Source organism: Clinocottus analis, unplaced genomic scaffold (genome assembly GCF_023055335.1).
Source record: "Clinocottus analis isolate CAN_PGR_092001 unplaced genomic scaffold, fCliAna1.0.p SCAF_26, whole genome shotgun sequence".
Taxonomy (NCBI): Eukaryota; Metazoa; Chordata; class Actinopteri; order Perciformes; family Cottidae; genus Clinocottus; species Clinocottus analis.
The window spans coordinates 4,116,468-4,131,342 of record NW_027175998.1 but is presented as its reverse complement, the minus strand read 5'-3'; the positions used below and the strand labels follow the sequence as shown (position 1 = coordinate 4,131,342).

Genomic DNA, 14,875 nt, shown 5'->3' with positions numbered 1-14,875 from the left:
GCTGGATTTAAATGCATTTGTCAACTTGTTTAAAACATCGTTCCGTACGAGGACAAAAAGAGTCACATGTGAAAATTGTCATGGTAGTTTTATTTATTTAAATCAGAGACAAATTCAAACAACTATAGCATCACTTTCAACTGAACAGGGTTGTTTTTTTTGTTTGTTTCCTTTCTTTCTGGAGCCCTCACTAAAAAAGGGCCCGTTTTGTTAATCCACTTTGCAACCAGGAGCCGGACAGCGACGTCCCCGACACGCAGCGCTTTACGGCTGCGGTGGCCAAGCGGAGAGGACGCGACCGAACCCACAACAGTAGTAAAAGTCCCCATTTTGGGGCTATAGATATACAGTGTCCACAAACCCAACACATCGGTTTATATAGCTTTTATTTTCATTATGTTACCGTCCATTTAAACGAACCAAATAAAAATTGACACGTTGCGATAGCGGCGGCGCTCGCCGCTGCAAAGTTGCGTCACCGTGATCTCTCTTCAAGCGCGGATGGCCACAAATGAGAAATCAGTGTGTGTGTGTGTGTGTGTGTGTGTGTGTGTGTCAGCTTGAGCGGAGCAGCTCACGGGTTATAAGGAGAAGCAAGGCAAAGACTTGAGAGGTTTAGTGAATATCCATTTTAAGAGAAGATAACTGCATCAAACAGCAACAGACAGACAGGAGTGTGTTTGACTGATAATGAAGTAAAAAAAACAAAAAGGAGTTGATGCTCCATTTGGTTGTATTATTTTGTTTATGACCAGGAATCTTGGCTGGTGAGCTCTCTGTGTGAGTGTGTGTGTGCATGTATGTATATGTAAGTGTGTGTGTGTATGTATGTATATGTAAGTGTGTGTGTGTATGTATGTATATGTAAGTGTGTGTGTGTGTAAGCGTGCTCAGGGTTGGCTCTGGATGTGCCTGCGCAGCTCCTGGGCCTTGTCCCTCAGGTCAGGTCTGCTGTCGGTCTGCAGCGTCGACAGCGAGCGCTGCAGCTGCTCCCGGCTCTTCACGGACATGCAGTCCCACTGTTTGCTCTCTGTCGACGGCACACACACACACACACACACACACACACACACACACACACACACACACACAGACACACAAAATGGAGCACATACAAAGTCAATCGTTTACACGAGCATGTTGGCGACTGTAACCCGATAACAGCCTCTCCTGTAGAAGACTGAGTCTCAGCGTCATTACAGAAACAACCTGCGGTTAGATTTCTAACATACGGTGGATGCAATGAGCAAAAGGAGGAGAAGAGGAGGAGAAAAGGAGGAGAAACGAGCATCTAACGAGGAGGAAATAAGAAGGAAAAGTGTGTCGTGGGAATACTGACCTCCGGTTCTCTTCACGATCAGATCCACCACCGACAAGGCCTCCGTCCTCACGGAGGAGTAACTTTTGTTTTCTGGATATGAAGAACAAAATGTTAATAAAAAAAACCATTAATGTCCCCTGAATGCCCAACGGCCGCGAGGCTCCTCACCTAAAGGATGCGTGAGAGCGCCGCAGGTCTCCGCGAGGATCGGCGACAACGCGGCCGAATCTTCGCTGCCATTCTCCAGCAGCAGCAACCTGCGGATTGGAGATGTTCACCGTGAGCGCCGCGCCAGCCGCCGGATGAATGCAGGGAGGGTTTATTTCTTTATTTCAGAGAGCAATGTTTGTCCTTACCCCTTGAAGTACGCCTTCATGCACTGCAGCACAGCCAGCTGGACCCTCCAGGTGCTCAGCTTGAGCTTCTCACACATCAGGCTGCACACCGCCACCTGGAAACCAGCTACGGACACAAAGGTCACAACAATTATACGACTGCGTTACAGCGCCGTGAGCTCAGTCCTATTTAGTGGATAACTGACGGCAAAAGGTTTTTAAGAACGTCCAGTTTAGGAGATGCATCGCTTCCGGTGACTTAAGCGCACTGAAGACGCACAAACTAAGCCAAATCGAACAAGCTTAGGCTGCAAGAGGGCAGGCAGGATGGCAGCCGTTGCATCAGATCAGCCTCCAGGACAGGCAGGAACAACAGTTTGTGTAAGTTAGAAACTGTTTGCCGATCAATTTTGTTGCATGATTTGGTCTGCCGTCAACAAAATGTATTTGGTTTCATCATTTGTTGTCTGGTGCTTTTATTTTGAAGGAGTGCGCCGTTTACCGGCTAAAATTAAGTTCATAACGGTCGATTCAGAATGTTTAAGAAACGTTTTAGCACTCCCCTCAAGAGGAACGAGTTCTCACGTTGGTTTTTAGTAATAAAGTAGTTTTTTGTAAAGAAAACACATTTAAAAATCATCAGTTAAAGTCCAAGTCCATCTGACAGAGGAGTACGCTACGGTCTGGACTTCATGCTGTTGTGTGGATGTTAATAAGTGTCCAGGATTTACCTTTCCCTTCCCCTGTCAAACTATTCTGCAGCGTAATAAAAAACGCTTTAGGGTTCATTAATTTCCCTGAAACTGCGTCGCGGTCCGCGTCCAGAACTCACCTTGAGTCTGGGGGTTTCGGGGCCAGGCCTTCCCGAGAGTCTCGAAAGCGCAGAGCAGGGCCTCCGTCTGCAGCTCCTTCTCCTTCACGTCTCGGTCGTCGTCGTCCTCCAGCGAGCGCTTCGAGGCGCCGCCGCTCTCCGGGCAGTTCTGTCGGGGAGGGGAGAGGGGGAAAGACACGGGCGGGATGAGATGGAGCGCCTTTCAACCGGCGATGTCTTCCATCGCGGCGCTTTGTTAGGGAAAACGAGCGACATCGAAGCGGAGCGGATCTCAAACCTTCTTGATCAGGGGGAACAGGATCTCGGCCATGTCGCTGAATCGGTCCTCCTGGCTGCTGTGGAGCACGTCGCCGGCGCAGCGCAGAGCGGCCATCTTGTACACCAGACTCTCCTTACGGCACTCCTTCAACACCAGCTCCAGCACCTCGGCGATGGTGGGCTGGCCGGCGCCGGGCTTCTTCAGCTCCGCGCTGCAAGACGGAAGAAAAATGGAAGCAAGTACGTATGAAAAACATTTATAAATGAATAAAACTATTAATTAATGTTGTTAAAACTTCCATTACCTGCATTTGGAGACGACTGATCCAATAGCTTTCAATAGCTCCTCCTGAAACACGACGGAAATAAACGTATGAATATATAATTGTGAAAAAAATGACGTCTCCTTGTCATTGTTCTGTTGCGTTATCGGCCGCCACCTTGCCGGCCCAGGTGCGCCCGGACAGCCCCTGCATCAACGCCGTCAGCACCATGCCGAGGTGCGGCGCCACCAACGAGCCCGTCTGTTCCTTGGCAACGGTTGCCATGGCGGCCGCGCCCTGCGCCTTCATCTTCCAGGACTGGGACTGCAGCGCCTTCTGCGTGATGGCGATCAGCTCCGTCATGTAGAGCCGGATTCCCCCGAAGCTGCCTGGAGGAACACAAAGGGTTCAGAAAAACACACACACGCGCACAGACACACACAGCCGCTGTAACTGTTGTATAAATCATGGCTTCTCACCCGGGACGTTGTCCTGCCACACCTCGGCCCACAGCGCCGCGTCGTGGCCCTCTCCTTTCTCCTCGTCGGGGCCCGGCGCCTGATGCATGCCCAGGAAGGCGAGCGGCAGCGCGACGCCCGCGTGGCCCTTCAGCACGTCGGGGCTGTAGTGGCTGATGGCGTGCAAGGTCAGCACGCAGGACGACTTGTACACCGGCTCTAGGGAATGAGAGAGAGGAGGAAGAGGAGGAAGAAAGAGAGCCGAGTCCCAATGACAACATTGGCTTTAATGCACATAAAAACATGATATTGTGAAGGTGTTTGGTTCCCGCCGGCTCACCTTCCTTCTCCAAGTACCAGCCGCTGAGCTTCAGGAGTAGTTTCTCCACGCTGCTGTCTTTTGCTGTCTGGTGGGGGGGAGAGAGGGGTTGTTACTAAGGCTGCATCCACACCAACACACTGTTTTAAAACCACGTATTTCAGCTTTGTTTTCTAAATGATCGTGTGGCCACACGGCAACCTTTGAAAACGCATATTGTAGATTTTACCAACTGCAGGGGGAAGCACGGCTTCCACCTAACCCTACCCCTAAAAAAGAGGGCCAAAAGATTTCAACTCTCGGACGAAATGTTGCTCAGTCATGTGACCGGGCGTGACGAATTAGGGGAGGACACGCCTCCTGACCGCTAAGACCCAATCAAGTAGCGAACGTGAGAGGAGACTTTTAAGTTTTGTTTTTGGGGTAGCTATCTACTACTGTCAAGAGGTTATGTCTGGTTATGGATGGATCCGGTCTTTTTTCAAAATAAAAACTTTTTTGACTTTGATTTTTTTTTCTTTTTTCCATGCATTCTTTCTCTGCGACCCGACGGACCGGTACCGGGCCGCAGCCCGGTGGTTGGAGACCACTGCTCTAAAACTCCGGCTTAGCGCGGACGCTCAGTGAAAACTTTGCAAAAGATATGCGTTTTAAAAATGGAAACGTAGCAGCGTGGGCCGTTGTTCAATAATAACGGCGTGAACAAGTCCTGCTGTCATTATCACACACAAAAAAAAAGTTCAACAGACGCGGTGCTCACCCTGACCAGGTGTCCCAAAGCGAAGGCGAAGGCTTTCTGCACGACAGTGCTTCTGTCATGGATGCCGCTCAGCAGAGCGCTCATCAGTTTACCTGAGAACAACAAAAACAAATCTTTGCCGTGAGATTACGAGCATTAAACATTAAAAAAAAAAAAAACACATGCAAGAAAGAGATGCGCTTCTTGTACCCGAGTACGGGGTGAGGTCCTGGGGGCACTGCACTGTGAGAGAGACAATGACACTGGCACAGCCTCCCTGTGTGGGGAAAAAAAACAAAAGCAGAGACGAGCTTCCTGAGACAAGAGGCCAAACATTCAAGACACGTCTTGGACGGAAAAGAGGTGCGAGGTCTACCTTGGTGCCCAAGCCGACTCCGCTCTTGAGCAGCTCACAGAGCCGGGGAACCAGCTCGGGAAGCACGGAAACATCGAGGTGCTGCAGACACTGAGCACGGAGGGAAACACACACACACACACACGAGGCGTCACAAAACAGATCGCAGACCGGCTTTTGTGTCAATCGTTCATGAGGTTTTGGTTACCATGTTGACCGTCTCCATCATCGGAGAGGACTTGGCGGCACTCAGCCTGGCGGCGTCCATGGCACTCTGGAGGAGCGGAAAAAGAACCCAAATTCATAAGGAAGGACAAACATGAAGTCAATCATACAGGCTTTTGGCCGGCAGACATTGGAGCGAAGATGCGGGCAGGCGGCCGAGGTCACCTTCTCCTGCTCGGTGGCTCTGAGGCTGAGGTAGTTGAGGACCTGAGGCTCCAGGGTGCTGAGGGCCTCCAGCAGGGCCGGGATCAGCCGGGAGGCGTGAGGCTTTAGTCGGGCACCCGCCGTCTTACTGACCTTGACCAGGGTCTGGATACTGAGAGGGGAATTTAACGGATTAGCTCAGGGAGAACGAGGCAGACAAAAAGAGTCTGAAGAACTCAAAAAAAAGGGGTTTAAGGACTGTGTGCTTGACGAGTGAACACGCTCACTCAGTCTGCCGCACTTCTAAAAAATGTTCATTGAGCGTTTTCGCTGACAGACATGTAGCACGAGCTGAGCGCCACATCAAGTTCACACAGGAAAAAGGGTGAAGGGGGGGGTCGGTACCTCAGGGAGCGGACCTCCGAGACATTGCTGACGATGCCCTTTTCCAGCAGCGTGGGCAACAGCACCGCCACGGTTCTCTGGGCCGCAGAGCCCGTGGACTCGCACATGCGAGTGCACACCTGGACAGGGAGAGAGGCGGTGGAGGACGCTGGTACGTGAACGCGGACGAGACAAACACAGGAGCCGGTACGGAAAACAAACTATTTTTACCTTGCTGAGCGTCTTCAGCGTCAAGTCGGCCGCTTTCCTCACAGACTCCTGAAACGCAAAAGGACGCGGTCAGGAACGGGTTACAAGTGATGACTATTTTACGGCCTCGTACGAGTCGTCGTCTCGTCGATTCCCGCTCACCTTGATGTCGTCGAGGACTCTGAAAAGAGTCTCCCACATTTCCGCCAGGTGATCGATGAGGTCGTCAGCTTGGCGGCCGCGAATCAGGTCGTTCAGGGCGAGGCAGCTGGAAGGATGATCAATCAAGCGAAGGTTTTTTTACCTTAGGACTTCAATATATGTGTATATGTATATATTAGTCACATTTTGGGAGTTTGATGCGTCGTGTGTGTGTGTAGCTGCTGCACCTGGACTCGCGGACTCTCCAGGTGTTACTGGTCAAGTTGGAAATGACGTCCTGCAGGATCTCCTTCAGATACTTATCCACCTGAAAGGCATCAGGACAAACCGACACCCGCCCGTTACCCCGAATGACGAGACGTCTTTCCTACGTCTATTCCTACTTCCGATTTGTTTATGTGTACCATGTGCAAGACTTCCGCTCTTACCGTGGTCTTATCGGTGACCAAGGCGTCCCAGATGCTGGTCATGGCCTGACGAATGCCCAGGTTGGGGTCGAACTGGTAGCGGTACAGGCGGGGCACGATCTGGGGCAGGAACGGGGCCAGCTGCTCCCCGGCCTTGGACGCGATCATGTGGAACCCGAACGCTGCCCCCTGGAGAGGAGGAGAGGTCAGGAGGTGGGAGGGAAGGGTTGGACCACCCCAGATAGTTAAAAAGGGGGAGGGGAAAGGGGTTTGGTGACGACTGGACGCATGAGATCGCGTTTACCTTGCGCGAGTTCCACATGGCATGATGATTGGCCAGGTTCATGAACTTGTAGACCAGATCCGGCTGGTTCAGGTCGCTGGCCAGCGAGCAGAGCTCCTTGTATGTGGTCAGGCCGTGTCTGCCGGGAGGGTTGAGGTAAATTTGTGCAACACAAAAAAGCATTTCTATTACATTCAAGTAAGCAAGAAAATGGCGACATCCAACTTACCCATCCGGAGTTTTCCCCAAACCTTCTCCTTGAAACACCTCGGTGTCTTCTGAAACGGCGTGTTTCACTCTGTTGGCAAAGATAGAGAAGAATTTAACAACATTTGAATGACCTCACTCCTCCTCGTGCCGCTTTTCCAGCAATTTCATTCAGTCCTCTCCTACTACTCAACCGCCCACTCGCCTCTTGCCAGTCATGAGCGTTTCCACCAGGGTGGACACCAGTTCTTGCTGGTCAACCTCTCCTCCCATCTCATAGACGAGGCCCAGGCCTTTCGACGCCACATCCTGACTCAGCTCTAAAGGGAGAGGAAGCGGTGGTTTGGTAATGTTGCACAGTTGCAGTTAACAAGAAAGAGCCGGTGTCGAGTAGTAACGGATCAATCCGACAGTCGGGTTGGGAGGAAGTCTCTTCTTACCGTCGGGGTCCGAGAGGACAGAGATGAACGCCACCTGAATCTCCTTCAAATGGGACTGGAAGAGGAAAGAGAAGGTCTTGATGTCACCAAGAGTCTTCTCATTCTTTGCCACAAAACAAAATGTAGCCCTCAAGCACTGATGACTTTCTTTCTCACGAGCGTTTGAGATGTGGAAAACTATTGAGAACAGTTTAATGATGGAGGAGAGTGATTCGTCTAAACGTTGGCTTGCTGTGCGGAGGTCTTAACTCCAGATCTCACGCTCCAAAAACAAGATCAAAGTTTACCACCATCAACCATTTTTCTAATATTTGAAATCACTCGGCACTGCTCTTTTTTGTTGTTTTAACACTGCCTCTTCAAGTTCTCCTCTCTTGGTTAATCTTCCTTTCAGGAGTACGTCGCTGTACAAAAACACCCACCGTGATTTCCTTGTGTTGGCTGAGCTTCTTGACCAGAGACAGCAGCCATATGCAGGCCGCCTGTCGGACATGAGGGTTCTGGCTGGGTATGTACCTCGCCAGGATGGACTTCAGGACCCAGGGAACCACGTCGTTATTTTTCACATCTAAGGAAGAAAGTGGAAATGTTTTTGGAGAGATCGCAAATTAACTAATCAATTTAGTCGTGAAGGGGGCATTCGAGGTGTTGGACTAAGTCGTCACGTATCTGATGACGAGAACGGCTCGTCATGACGAGACTGCGACGAGGAGTCAGCCTAAATACATAATTTGTGTGAACTTAGCTTGAGAAATGACCTGATCCCAAAGTCAAGAACATTTTATTTATTTATTTAAATAGCCAATCACCACGAGAGCCTCTGCAATCTGTACGGCACACGACACCTTCTGACCTTGGACCCTCGCGATGGATAAGCAAAAAAAAACCCCTTACATTTTATTTTTAAATCAACATTAACGTAGAACTAAATTGGAAGACACCTTCAGAAGAGCAACTGAGGAGCGATCCTCTCACTGGACGGGTAATGCGTGCAGTAAATAGTCAAATTCAACTCCTGTAACTGAAGGTACTAACTTTGTGGCGGGCTGTACTGGTCCTCGGTGCAGGTCCACGGGTCTCTGGCAGCTCCGGAGCTGGTGCCTATAGCGACACTGGTTATAGCCTCGCCGACTGTAAACTGCAGCTCCACCTGTTTGGCCTTCAGACAGAAATATATATATAATTAGAGACACTTTTCAATGCTAACAGCTTAGAGGGGAATGTCCCAGGTCAATGAATGTGAATAATTTATGAGTGCAAAAAGCCCCACTTCTGCAGAAGCTTTAGGGTTTGCTATGTCCGAGGCAGTCGGTGTGTTTCATACCTCAACAGAGTCCATGAGACCCTGCAGCAGCTTCTTCTGGTGAGGGAAGTCTCCGTCTCCCACAGGCAGGTAACCCAAGGTCTGGATCGATCGCTCCTTCATCTGGACCACGTACAGGGACAGTTAGAGGTCGGACGAGTGAGAGACAAAAGACGATACGCGCCGCAAATCTTTCGGCTGAAGAGCCGCCGCGTCGTTTAAAACAAATGAAATAACTTCGTCGACGCCGGACAAAACGTCGCAGCGCTCACTTCCTGTCGTGCAGTCCCCCCCCCGGTTACCTTCAAGCTCTCCTTGCCAGATGGGATGCGAGCCAGCAGGTTTTCCGTGGCCGACAGTTTGGTGAAGCCCGCTCCATCTGCGGGGATCAGGAGGGGGCCGTTGCGGCCAATTTCTCCCAGAGCTGTGCACGCCGCCACCGCCAGCAGCGCACTACTGCTGTCCAGGAAGGAACCTGGATGGATGGATGGACACACACACACACACACGTGTGATTGAACCCATTTCTCAGTTATGAACCCCGACAGATAAAAGCTATGCGTTTTCAATTCGTTTTTGTTCACACAAAAAGGTTGAAATGCCAAATAAATGGCATTCAAACAGATTTATTGAGTCCGAGCTGCGGGTTATTGTCGCAAAAATAAAAAGTGCATACCAATTGACTTGGTGGCCATGGCAACAAGTTCATCATCTCCTTGGGAGGGGATGCTCATTTGCTGCTCCATGTCGTGCGTGGAGTCTTCAGAGGTGGCAGCTTTTTTCTTGCTCATGTACCTTCCCACCATGTAGCCGAGAGCCAGGATGGCGCCGTGCTGAGTCTCAGGACTCTGTGGGTCGACAAATCCAAATCGACACTTTCACAAGTTAAAAATGCACACGTATATATTCATACAAGTGCTCTGAGGAGACAAAAGGTGTGCGTACATGGTTGTCCTTGGTGATCTTGAGCAGGTTGTGCACAGCCGCCTGCAGCTCGTTGCCAGTCATGGAGGAGACCACCACAGCATACAACTGGGCCGCGAGCTCCCTCAGGTCCTCCTTATTTGTGTTCATCAGACTCTGGAGAGTGCAACGTCTGTTATTGCAGCTGACGCGAAGACGTGCGAGTCAGGCTCTCCTTGTCTCGCTAATGAATTACGGCCGCGATAAACCACAACGTGGACTTGCCTCCGTCCCAAATCGCGCATCGAGGGAATACTCACTTTGATCCAGTCAATTTTATCGATAAATCTGGGCGCCAGTATCTCTGGGCTGACGGACACCGCCTCCAGGAGACAGTACATGACTGGGATTCCTGTTGAGACGAATAAAAAGAAGAGAGGCGCATGGAGTGTTTCAAATCATGACTATCAAGACATTTCTTTTCTTTGAAATACCACAGGAGAGAGCAGTTTAACTCACCCCCGACCGCAGACAGCAGCTGCTGCAGCAGGTCCATGTAGACGTGGACGGGGTTCGTCTCCGAACCCTTGGACTGAGGCTCGGCGGTCAGCAGAGTGCGGATGTACCGACCGATGGCCGGCGCGTCGTCCTGCATGTCGGTCAGGCGCGCCGACATGGGCGTGACCCCGGCGCTGTGGGCTAAGCACATCCTCAGGTAGAGCACGATCTGAGAAGATGGAGGTAGGAGGGAGTTAAGCGTCTGCAGCAAAAGAAAAAAAAGTGACATTCACAGCCTGATCGCCAATTCAGATTCACCTCCCCAAACGCAGACGGGTTGAAAGGAATAGTGTAGGTTCCAACAGTGTATTTAGCTGGAGTCTTGATCCTCTGAGCCGCCTGATGATGAAAAGAAGAAAAGAGATAAAAATCACTCGTTCGTGGGTGTAACCAGGAAGTTTTGTCTCCAAGAGACTTGAAAACAAAAACACAAAACCTCACCTTCTCCTGGACGTAGGCCACCATATCAGGAAAGGAGGGCATTCGCTTCGGCCCCTCCTTCTCAGAGTTCTTGTTCGGAAAAACTCTCAGCACCTTCTGGGCCTCCGCAGCCACCTCCTCCCTCCTGAAAAACAAACAAACACACACAAAACGACAGCTTATTTTACCTTCCGCAACACCATGTAGGTGCGTTTTCGAGACTCACTAAAATACTCATTTGCGTTGCGATTCATTTTGCCGTTACGTAAAAAAATTCTGTGTTTTCGGGACTTACGGGTCTCCGGCCGCCAGCAGCAGCAGGTATCTGGATGGCACGTGATCAGGAGCAAACACTGTGCTGGCGAACTTCATGGCCACCTGGCGAACCTGCACCTCGGGCTGCAATAAAGAGTCCTGGATTAGGCCTCATATCGATTTACTGAACTCATCAAGAGTAGTTTTTTTGTGTGTGTCTTTATTGACCGAATATCTTGTTTCCGCCGCGTGGTCTCACCTTTCCGATGTATGCAGCCACCAGGGCCTCCATTAGGTTCAGCAGTGCCCCCTGCAGGTTGGCATAAGCACCGACCATCATGGACAAAGCTTCCTGAATGGCCAGACGGACGTCAGAATCCTCCTGAAGAAGATGATTTTTTGGAAACATCAATATCAGAGACTCCATTTGTATTCTCTTAGGATTGAGACTGAGAAAAGAAACGTCTTTTTATAATGTACCGCTGTGTGCTTCCGGGTTTTTACTGCATTTACCGTCAAGATGTTTCAGAGATCCTCCACTTACCTTGCACATGGACTCAAAAAACTGCTGCACGAGTGCAATATCCTTTGTGAACAGCTGCGGCATGCGGCTAGAAGAGAGGACACAACATGTAGAATATGTATGAAATGCTAAAATCCAAAACCAAGCTATCAATGTTGAAGAAAAAGTTTTACCTTGACAGCTTTCCAACAGCAGAGTAGGCCAAACATAGTAACTTAGGATCCTGCAAAAATAAATGTTTTGTAGGTATACATGCACGTTTATATAATATCTAACAGTAGTCAGTAAACACAGACAATGCAGTATGAATGCGTGTTGTCATATGTAGTTTTACCTCTTTGTATTCATTGATGAGCTTAGTGAGACCATTAAGCAGCATCAGTCCCAAAGGTTTATTAGTGTCAGGACATCTGAAAAAACAGACAAAATATTATTTTTCAAATGCAAAATATATATATTTCTAAGGAAATAAATAAAACATGTGTGCATCTAGAAGAAGAAAAAAAAAGTTCACTTCTTACATCATGCAGATGTGATGGACAAACTGCAAGGTGAGAGACAGAAGTTTGTTGTTGGTGTTGGCTCCAAACAGACCATCGTACACAACCTGGAGAGGAAAGGAAAGCAATGGTTACGCTGCACACAGGAGCATTAGGGGAAAAAAAGGATTTAGCCCAACGCCAGCCATCTTTTGAAAAATCGAAAATACGCAAAAGTACCGGCGATTACGGGCCGAGAGCATACCTGGATGTTAGCTGGAAAGCACTCTGCGGCGAGGCGCGAGCGCAGAAGATGTGGCAGGATCTTCAGCTTGACTCTGGTGCTCACTGGCTCGTGTTTCAACTCTTGCTTCACATTGCCTCCCTAGTGCACAGACAAAATAGTTTGATAAACATCTAATGTTTAAAAAAAGAAGAAGATAAAAACCTCACAGCTAACTGTCGAGTTTACAAACCTTGGATTTGAGAGGAACGTCCCCCAGATACACCTTGTACATCTTGTTGATAATCAGAGGATTGTTCCAATCGATGATGCTGCAAGAAAATAAAACAAGGACACAACCAATGAGATGAAGAAAGGTTTGTGCTTTCAGCATCTCTTTCAGAAGGATTTAAATACCAGCCTGAAAATATTGCATCAGCAATAAAGCACAACAAGTACAGCCAACATGATAATGAACTCTATCATACGGCGTTAAAAAGGTAAGACGACGTGCATATGGGTGACTTGATGAACCGGAGATGATTCGGCTCCTTCACCAACCTCTGTTTGCTCTTCAGCTCCAGATCAGCCGCGGTGGCCACACCGTGTCGAGTGTCGCTCGACGCCACCACCAGGTGCACCACGGTCTCCAACTCCGGGATTTGCTTCGCCTCCATGAACTTCACGATGCCCAGTTTACACTGTTCAAAACCAAATACCGGATGAATGATTTATAAAGGTTATGCGGCCCCTTAACATACAGGGGCTCGGGGATGAAATGTTTTAATAATTATCTATAATCTGTTAGCTTTTTGGATTGAGCCATTTAAGAACATGCGTTCAATTTTAGAGACCTCTTATGTTAAATCGAGGGCGGCCACTCAATCCTCCGTCCGAGTGATTGTACCTGCTCGAGCTGCTCGGCGCTCCACTGGGCCTCTCCGATCACCCTTTTGGCAGCGTAGACACTCATCCCTGGAGGAGGCTGGGGGAGACCCTGGCCACCCGCGGCCACCGTCCCCTCTGCAGGGCTTCCCATGGAGGGAGCAGGGCGAGTCGGTGATTCATTCAGCACAAACCTGGAGTAGCCGGGGAGAGAGAGATAGAGACAGAGACAGAGAGAGAGAGAGAGAGAGAGAGAGAAAGCAGGTCAATGTTCGTGTTCAAGCGCTGAAGAGTTCGACCCCTCGAATAACCCAGACAATAGCCAAAGGCACAAACTCACCCGTAAGGCATCAGTAAAACATCCAACATGAACTCCAGCAGCAGTTGCACGGTCTTTGGCCTCTCCGATAAGTTGAACGGAGACACGATCTTCTTGTCTGCAGGATACTTCATATGGTAAAGAGTGGGGATCAGCAGGTGCATCAGGCTAAGAGAAGAAAGCGAGAGTGATGCAAAGTCACAGTCCGACAAGGAACCATGGAAAGTATCTGTGTTAAACGTTTAATCCAGTATTGTGATCATAGTTGATATGCTTTTGCATCCCACGTTGTGCGAGCGCCCCCTCACCTATCCTGCTGTGGCTGAGGCTTGCCCTCCATGGCAGTAAGAAGTGTGGGGGCCAGCTCACACTGTTTTCCCACCTCCAGGCGAGGGTAGCCCATTTTGATGTAGATGATAGTGAAGTTCTGCAAAATGCGTGGATTTAAACAATCGTCACTTCACATGTCAAATTACACAGTGCTGCTGAAAACTAAAATGAAAATGATCAAGACCGACGCAATGAAACCCAGATCAGTGAAAACTAAATCTAGCATTTTTTAATATACAGAGTTAAAACTTGTAGATATGTTATTAGTCTCAGTATTAGCTTTACTTTCCATAGTGATGGCATGCACAAACACATTTAAAAAAAAAGCCCAACTCTTTCATTGCTTTGTGAATGGATACTTCAAAACATATTGACTACATAAGAACTGCGTTTGATCCTCACCGTCACAAAGGAGGCAGCTGCAGGATCTTGGTACTGCACCAGCAAAGTTTCCACTGGCAGCTGAATCTTCGGTCTGCTTTTTATCCTCTTGTTCAAATGCACCAACAACTCCATCACCTGGCAAAGAAGACAAAGAAAGCTCAGAGGCGGTTTGATCAACACATGCAGACAGTCACTGGCAGAACTGGACGATTGAAGGCCATTATAAGCATGTTTGCATACAATGGAAGTGTTATGGTTACTTAAATTTTGGGGGTGAAAAAAACAATTATCTGAGGAGGGGAGGGGAGTTCTGATGGCCTTTGACTGCCAACTATTTACATTTCTCTGAGGTGCAGCTCTAGCAGAGACTCACACATCCTTGTAATCTCCTTTATAGGCACAGACAACATCCATCTTACTTTCTTCCGCACGCCCTCCTGGACGCTGGAGAGTTTGAGGAGCACGGGCGGTAGGAACTTGGAGATAATGTCCTGGAGCTGCTCATCGGTTTCTGCGTGGCCCAGGCGAAGGAACACGCGTTCCAGTTGATCTGTAAAACAAAAACCCACATTGATCAACCATTACGTCTCATTTTCTGGATGGTGACTAAACGCGAGACCAGTTTAGAAGAAATAACGCAGCTATAGTTGCACAGTTGTCCAACTCAAATATGGAAGCATAGCCCCATTGTGTGCTTTATGCAACCACATGCAAAATAAAAACCCGCTGTGCGACAGCTTCAAATGGGGCAGTGAGAGTTACAAGACAGACAGACAGTCGCCAGATTGAGTGTGAATCTGACCCTGCCAGCTGATGAGCCGGTGCAACAATCACACCTTCTCTCACCCTCTCCGTTAGCATGGTTCACTAACCCGGCTAGCTAGCTACATCCACTGACAGACCAACGCATTTCATATAATTCTGACGCTACGTCGCCGTCTTCGCACGACC

At 49.2% G+C, this 14,875-nt stretch overlaps 1 protein-coding gene across 2 annotated transcripts in view; it reads right to left on the bottom strand.

Annotated features, from left to right (window-relative positions):
* Positions 1–83: 83 nt before the first annotated feature.
* Positions 84–14,875, bottom strand: part of ecpas (Ecm29 proteasome adaptor and scaffold) — a 15,510-nt gene continuing 718 nt past the window's right edge. The window contains exons 2-50 of one of the 2 annotated variants that reach the window (XM_068592072.1): positions 14,344–14,474; positions 13,943–14,059; positions 13,519–13,637; positions 13,232–13,378; positions 12,914–13,085; positions 12,568–12,707; positions 12,260–12,338; positions 12,049–12,168; positions 11,826–11,911; positions 11,639–11,714; positions 11,478–11,527; positions 11,326–11,392; positions 11,041–11,163; positions 10,822–10,925; positions 10,548–10,671; positions 10,365–10,445; positions 10,068–10,275; positions 9,869–9,960; positions 9,591–9,725; positions 9,322–9,493; positions 8,948–9,120; positions 8,667–8,768; positions 8,378–8,501; positions 7,765–7,910; positions 7,343–7,397; positions 7,108–7,222; positions 6,925–6,993; positions 6,717–6,834; positions 6,434–6,601; positions 6,233–6,312; positions 6,006–6,111; positions 5,865–5,912; positions 5,655–5,773; positions 5,271–5,421; positions 5,089–5,154; positions 4,902–4,991; positions 4,736–4,802; positions 4,547–4,638; positions 3,808–3,874; positions 3,489–3,686; positions 3,187–3,398; positions 3,052–3,095; positions 2,766–2,958; positions 2,489–2,636; positions 1,678–1,783; positions 1,490–1,578; positions 1,340–1,411; positions 871–1,030; positions 84–824 (exon numbers count right to left, since the gene is read on the bottom strand). In XM_068592072.1, the coding sequence (XP_068448173.1) occupies positions 891–1,030; positions 1,340–1,411; positions 1,490–1,578; positions 1,678–1,783; positions 2,489–2,636; positions 2,766–2,958; positions 3,052–3,095; positions 3,187–3,398; positions 3,489–3,686; positions 3,808–3,874; positions 4,547–4,638; positions 4,736–4,802; positions 4,902–4,991; positions 5,089–5,154; positions 5,271–5,421; positions 5,655–5,773; positions 5,865–5,912; positions 6,006–6,111; positions 6,233–6,312; positions 6,434–6,601; positions 6,717–6,834; positions 6,925–6,993; positions 7,108–7,222; positions 7,343–7,397; positions 7,765–7,910; positions 8,378–8,501; positions 8,667–8,768; positions 8,948–9,120; positions 9,322–9,493; positions 9,591–9,725; positions 9,869–9,960; positions 10,068–10,275; positions 10,365–10,445; positions 10,548–10,671; positions 10,822–10,925; positions 11,041–11,163; positions 11,326–11,392; positions 11,478–11,527; positions 11,639–11,714; positions 11,826–11,911; positions 12,049–12,168; positions 12,260–12,338; positions 12,568–12,707; positions 12,914–13,085; positions 13,232–13,378; positions 13,519–13,637; positions 13,943–14,059; positions 14,344–14,474 (5,501 nt within the window). In that variant the 3' untranslated portion in view covers positions 84–824; positions 871–890. Of the gene's footprint in view, positions 1,031–1,339; positions 1,412–1,489; positions 1,579–1,677; positions 1,784–2,488; positions 2,637–2,765; positions 2,959–3,051; positions 3,096–3,186; positions 3,399–3,488; positions 3,687–3,807; positions 3,875–4,546; positions 4,639–4,735; positions 4,803–4,901; positions 4,992–5,088; positions 5,155–5,270; positions 5,422–5,654; positions 5,774–5,864; positions 5,913–6,005; positions 6,112–6,232; positions 6,313–6,433; positions 6,602–6,716; positions 6,835–6,924; positions 6,994–7,107; positions 7,223–7,342; positions 7,398–7,764; positions 7,911–8,377; positions 8,502–8,666; positions 8,769–8,947; positions 9,121–9,321; positions 9,494–9,590; positions 9,726–9,868; positions 9,961–10,067; positions 10,276–10,364; positions 10,446–10,547; positions 10,672–10,821; positions 10,926–11,040; positions 11,164–11,325; positions 11,393–11,477; positions 11,528–11,638; positions 11,715–11,825; positions 11,912–12,048; positions 12,169–12,259; positions 12,339–12,567; positions 12,708–12,913; positions 13,086–13,231; positions 13,379–13,518; positions 13,638–13,942; positions 14,060–14,343; positions 14,475–14,875 lie in introns of both variants that reach the window. The other variant, XM_068592070.1, reaches the window with a different exon arrangement.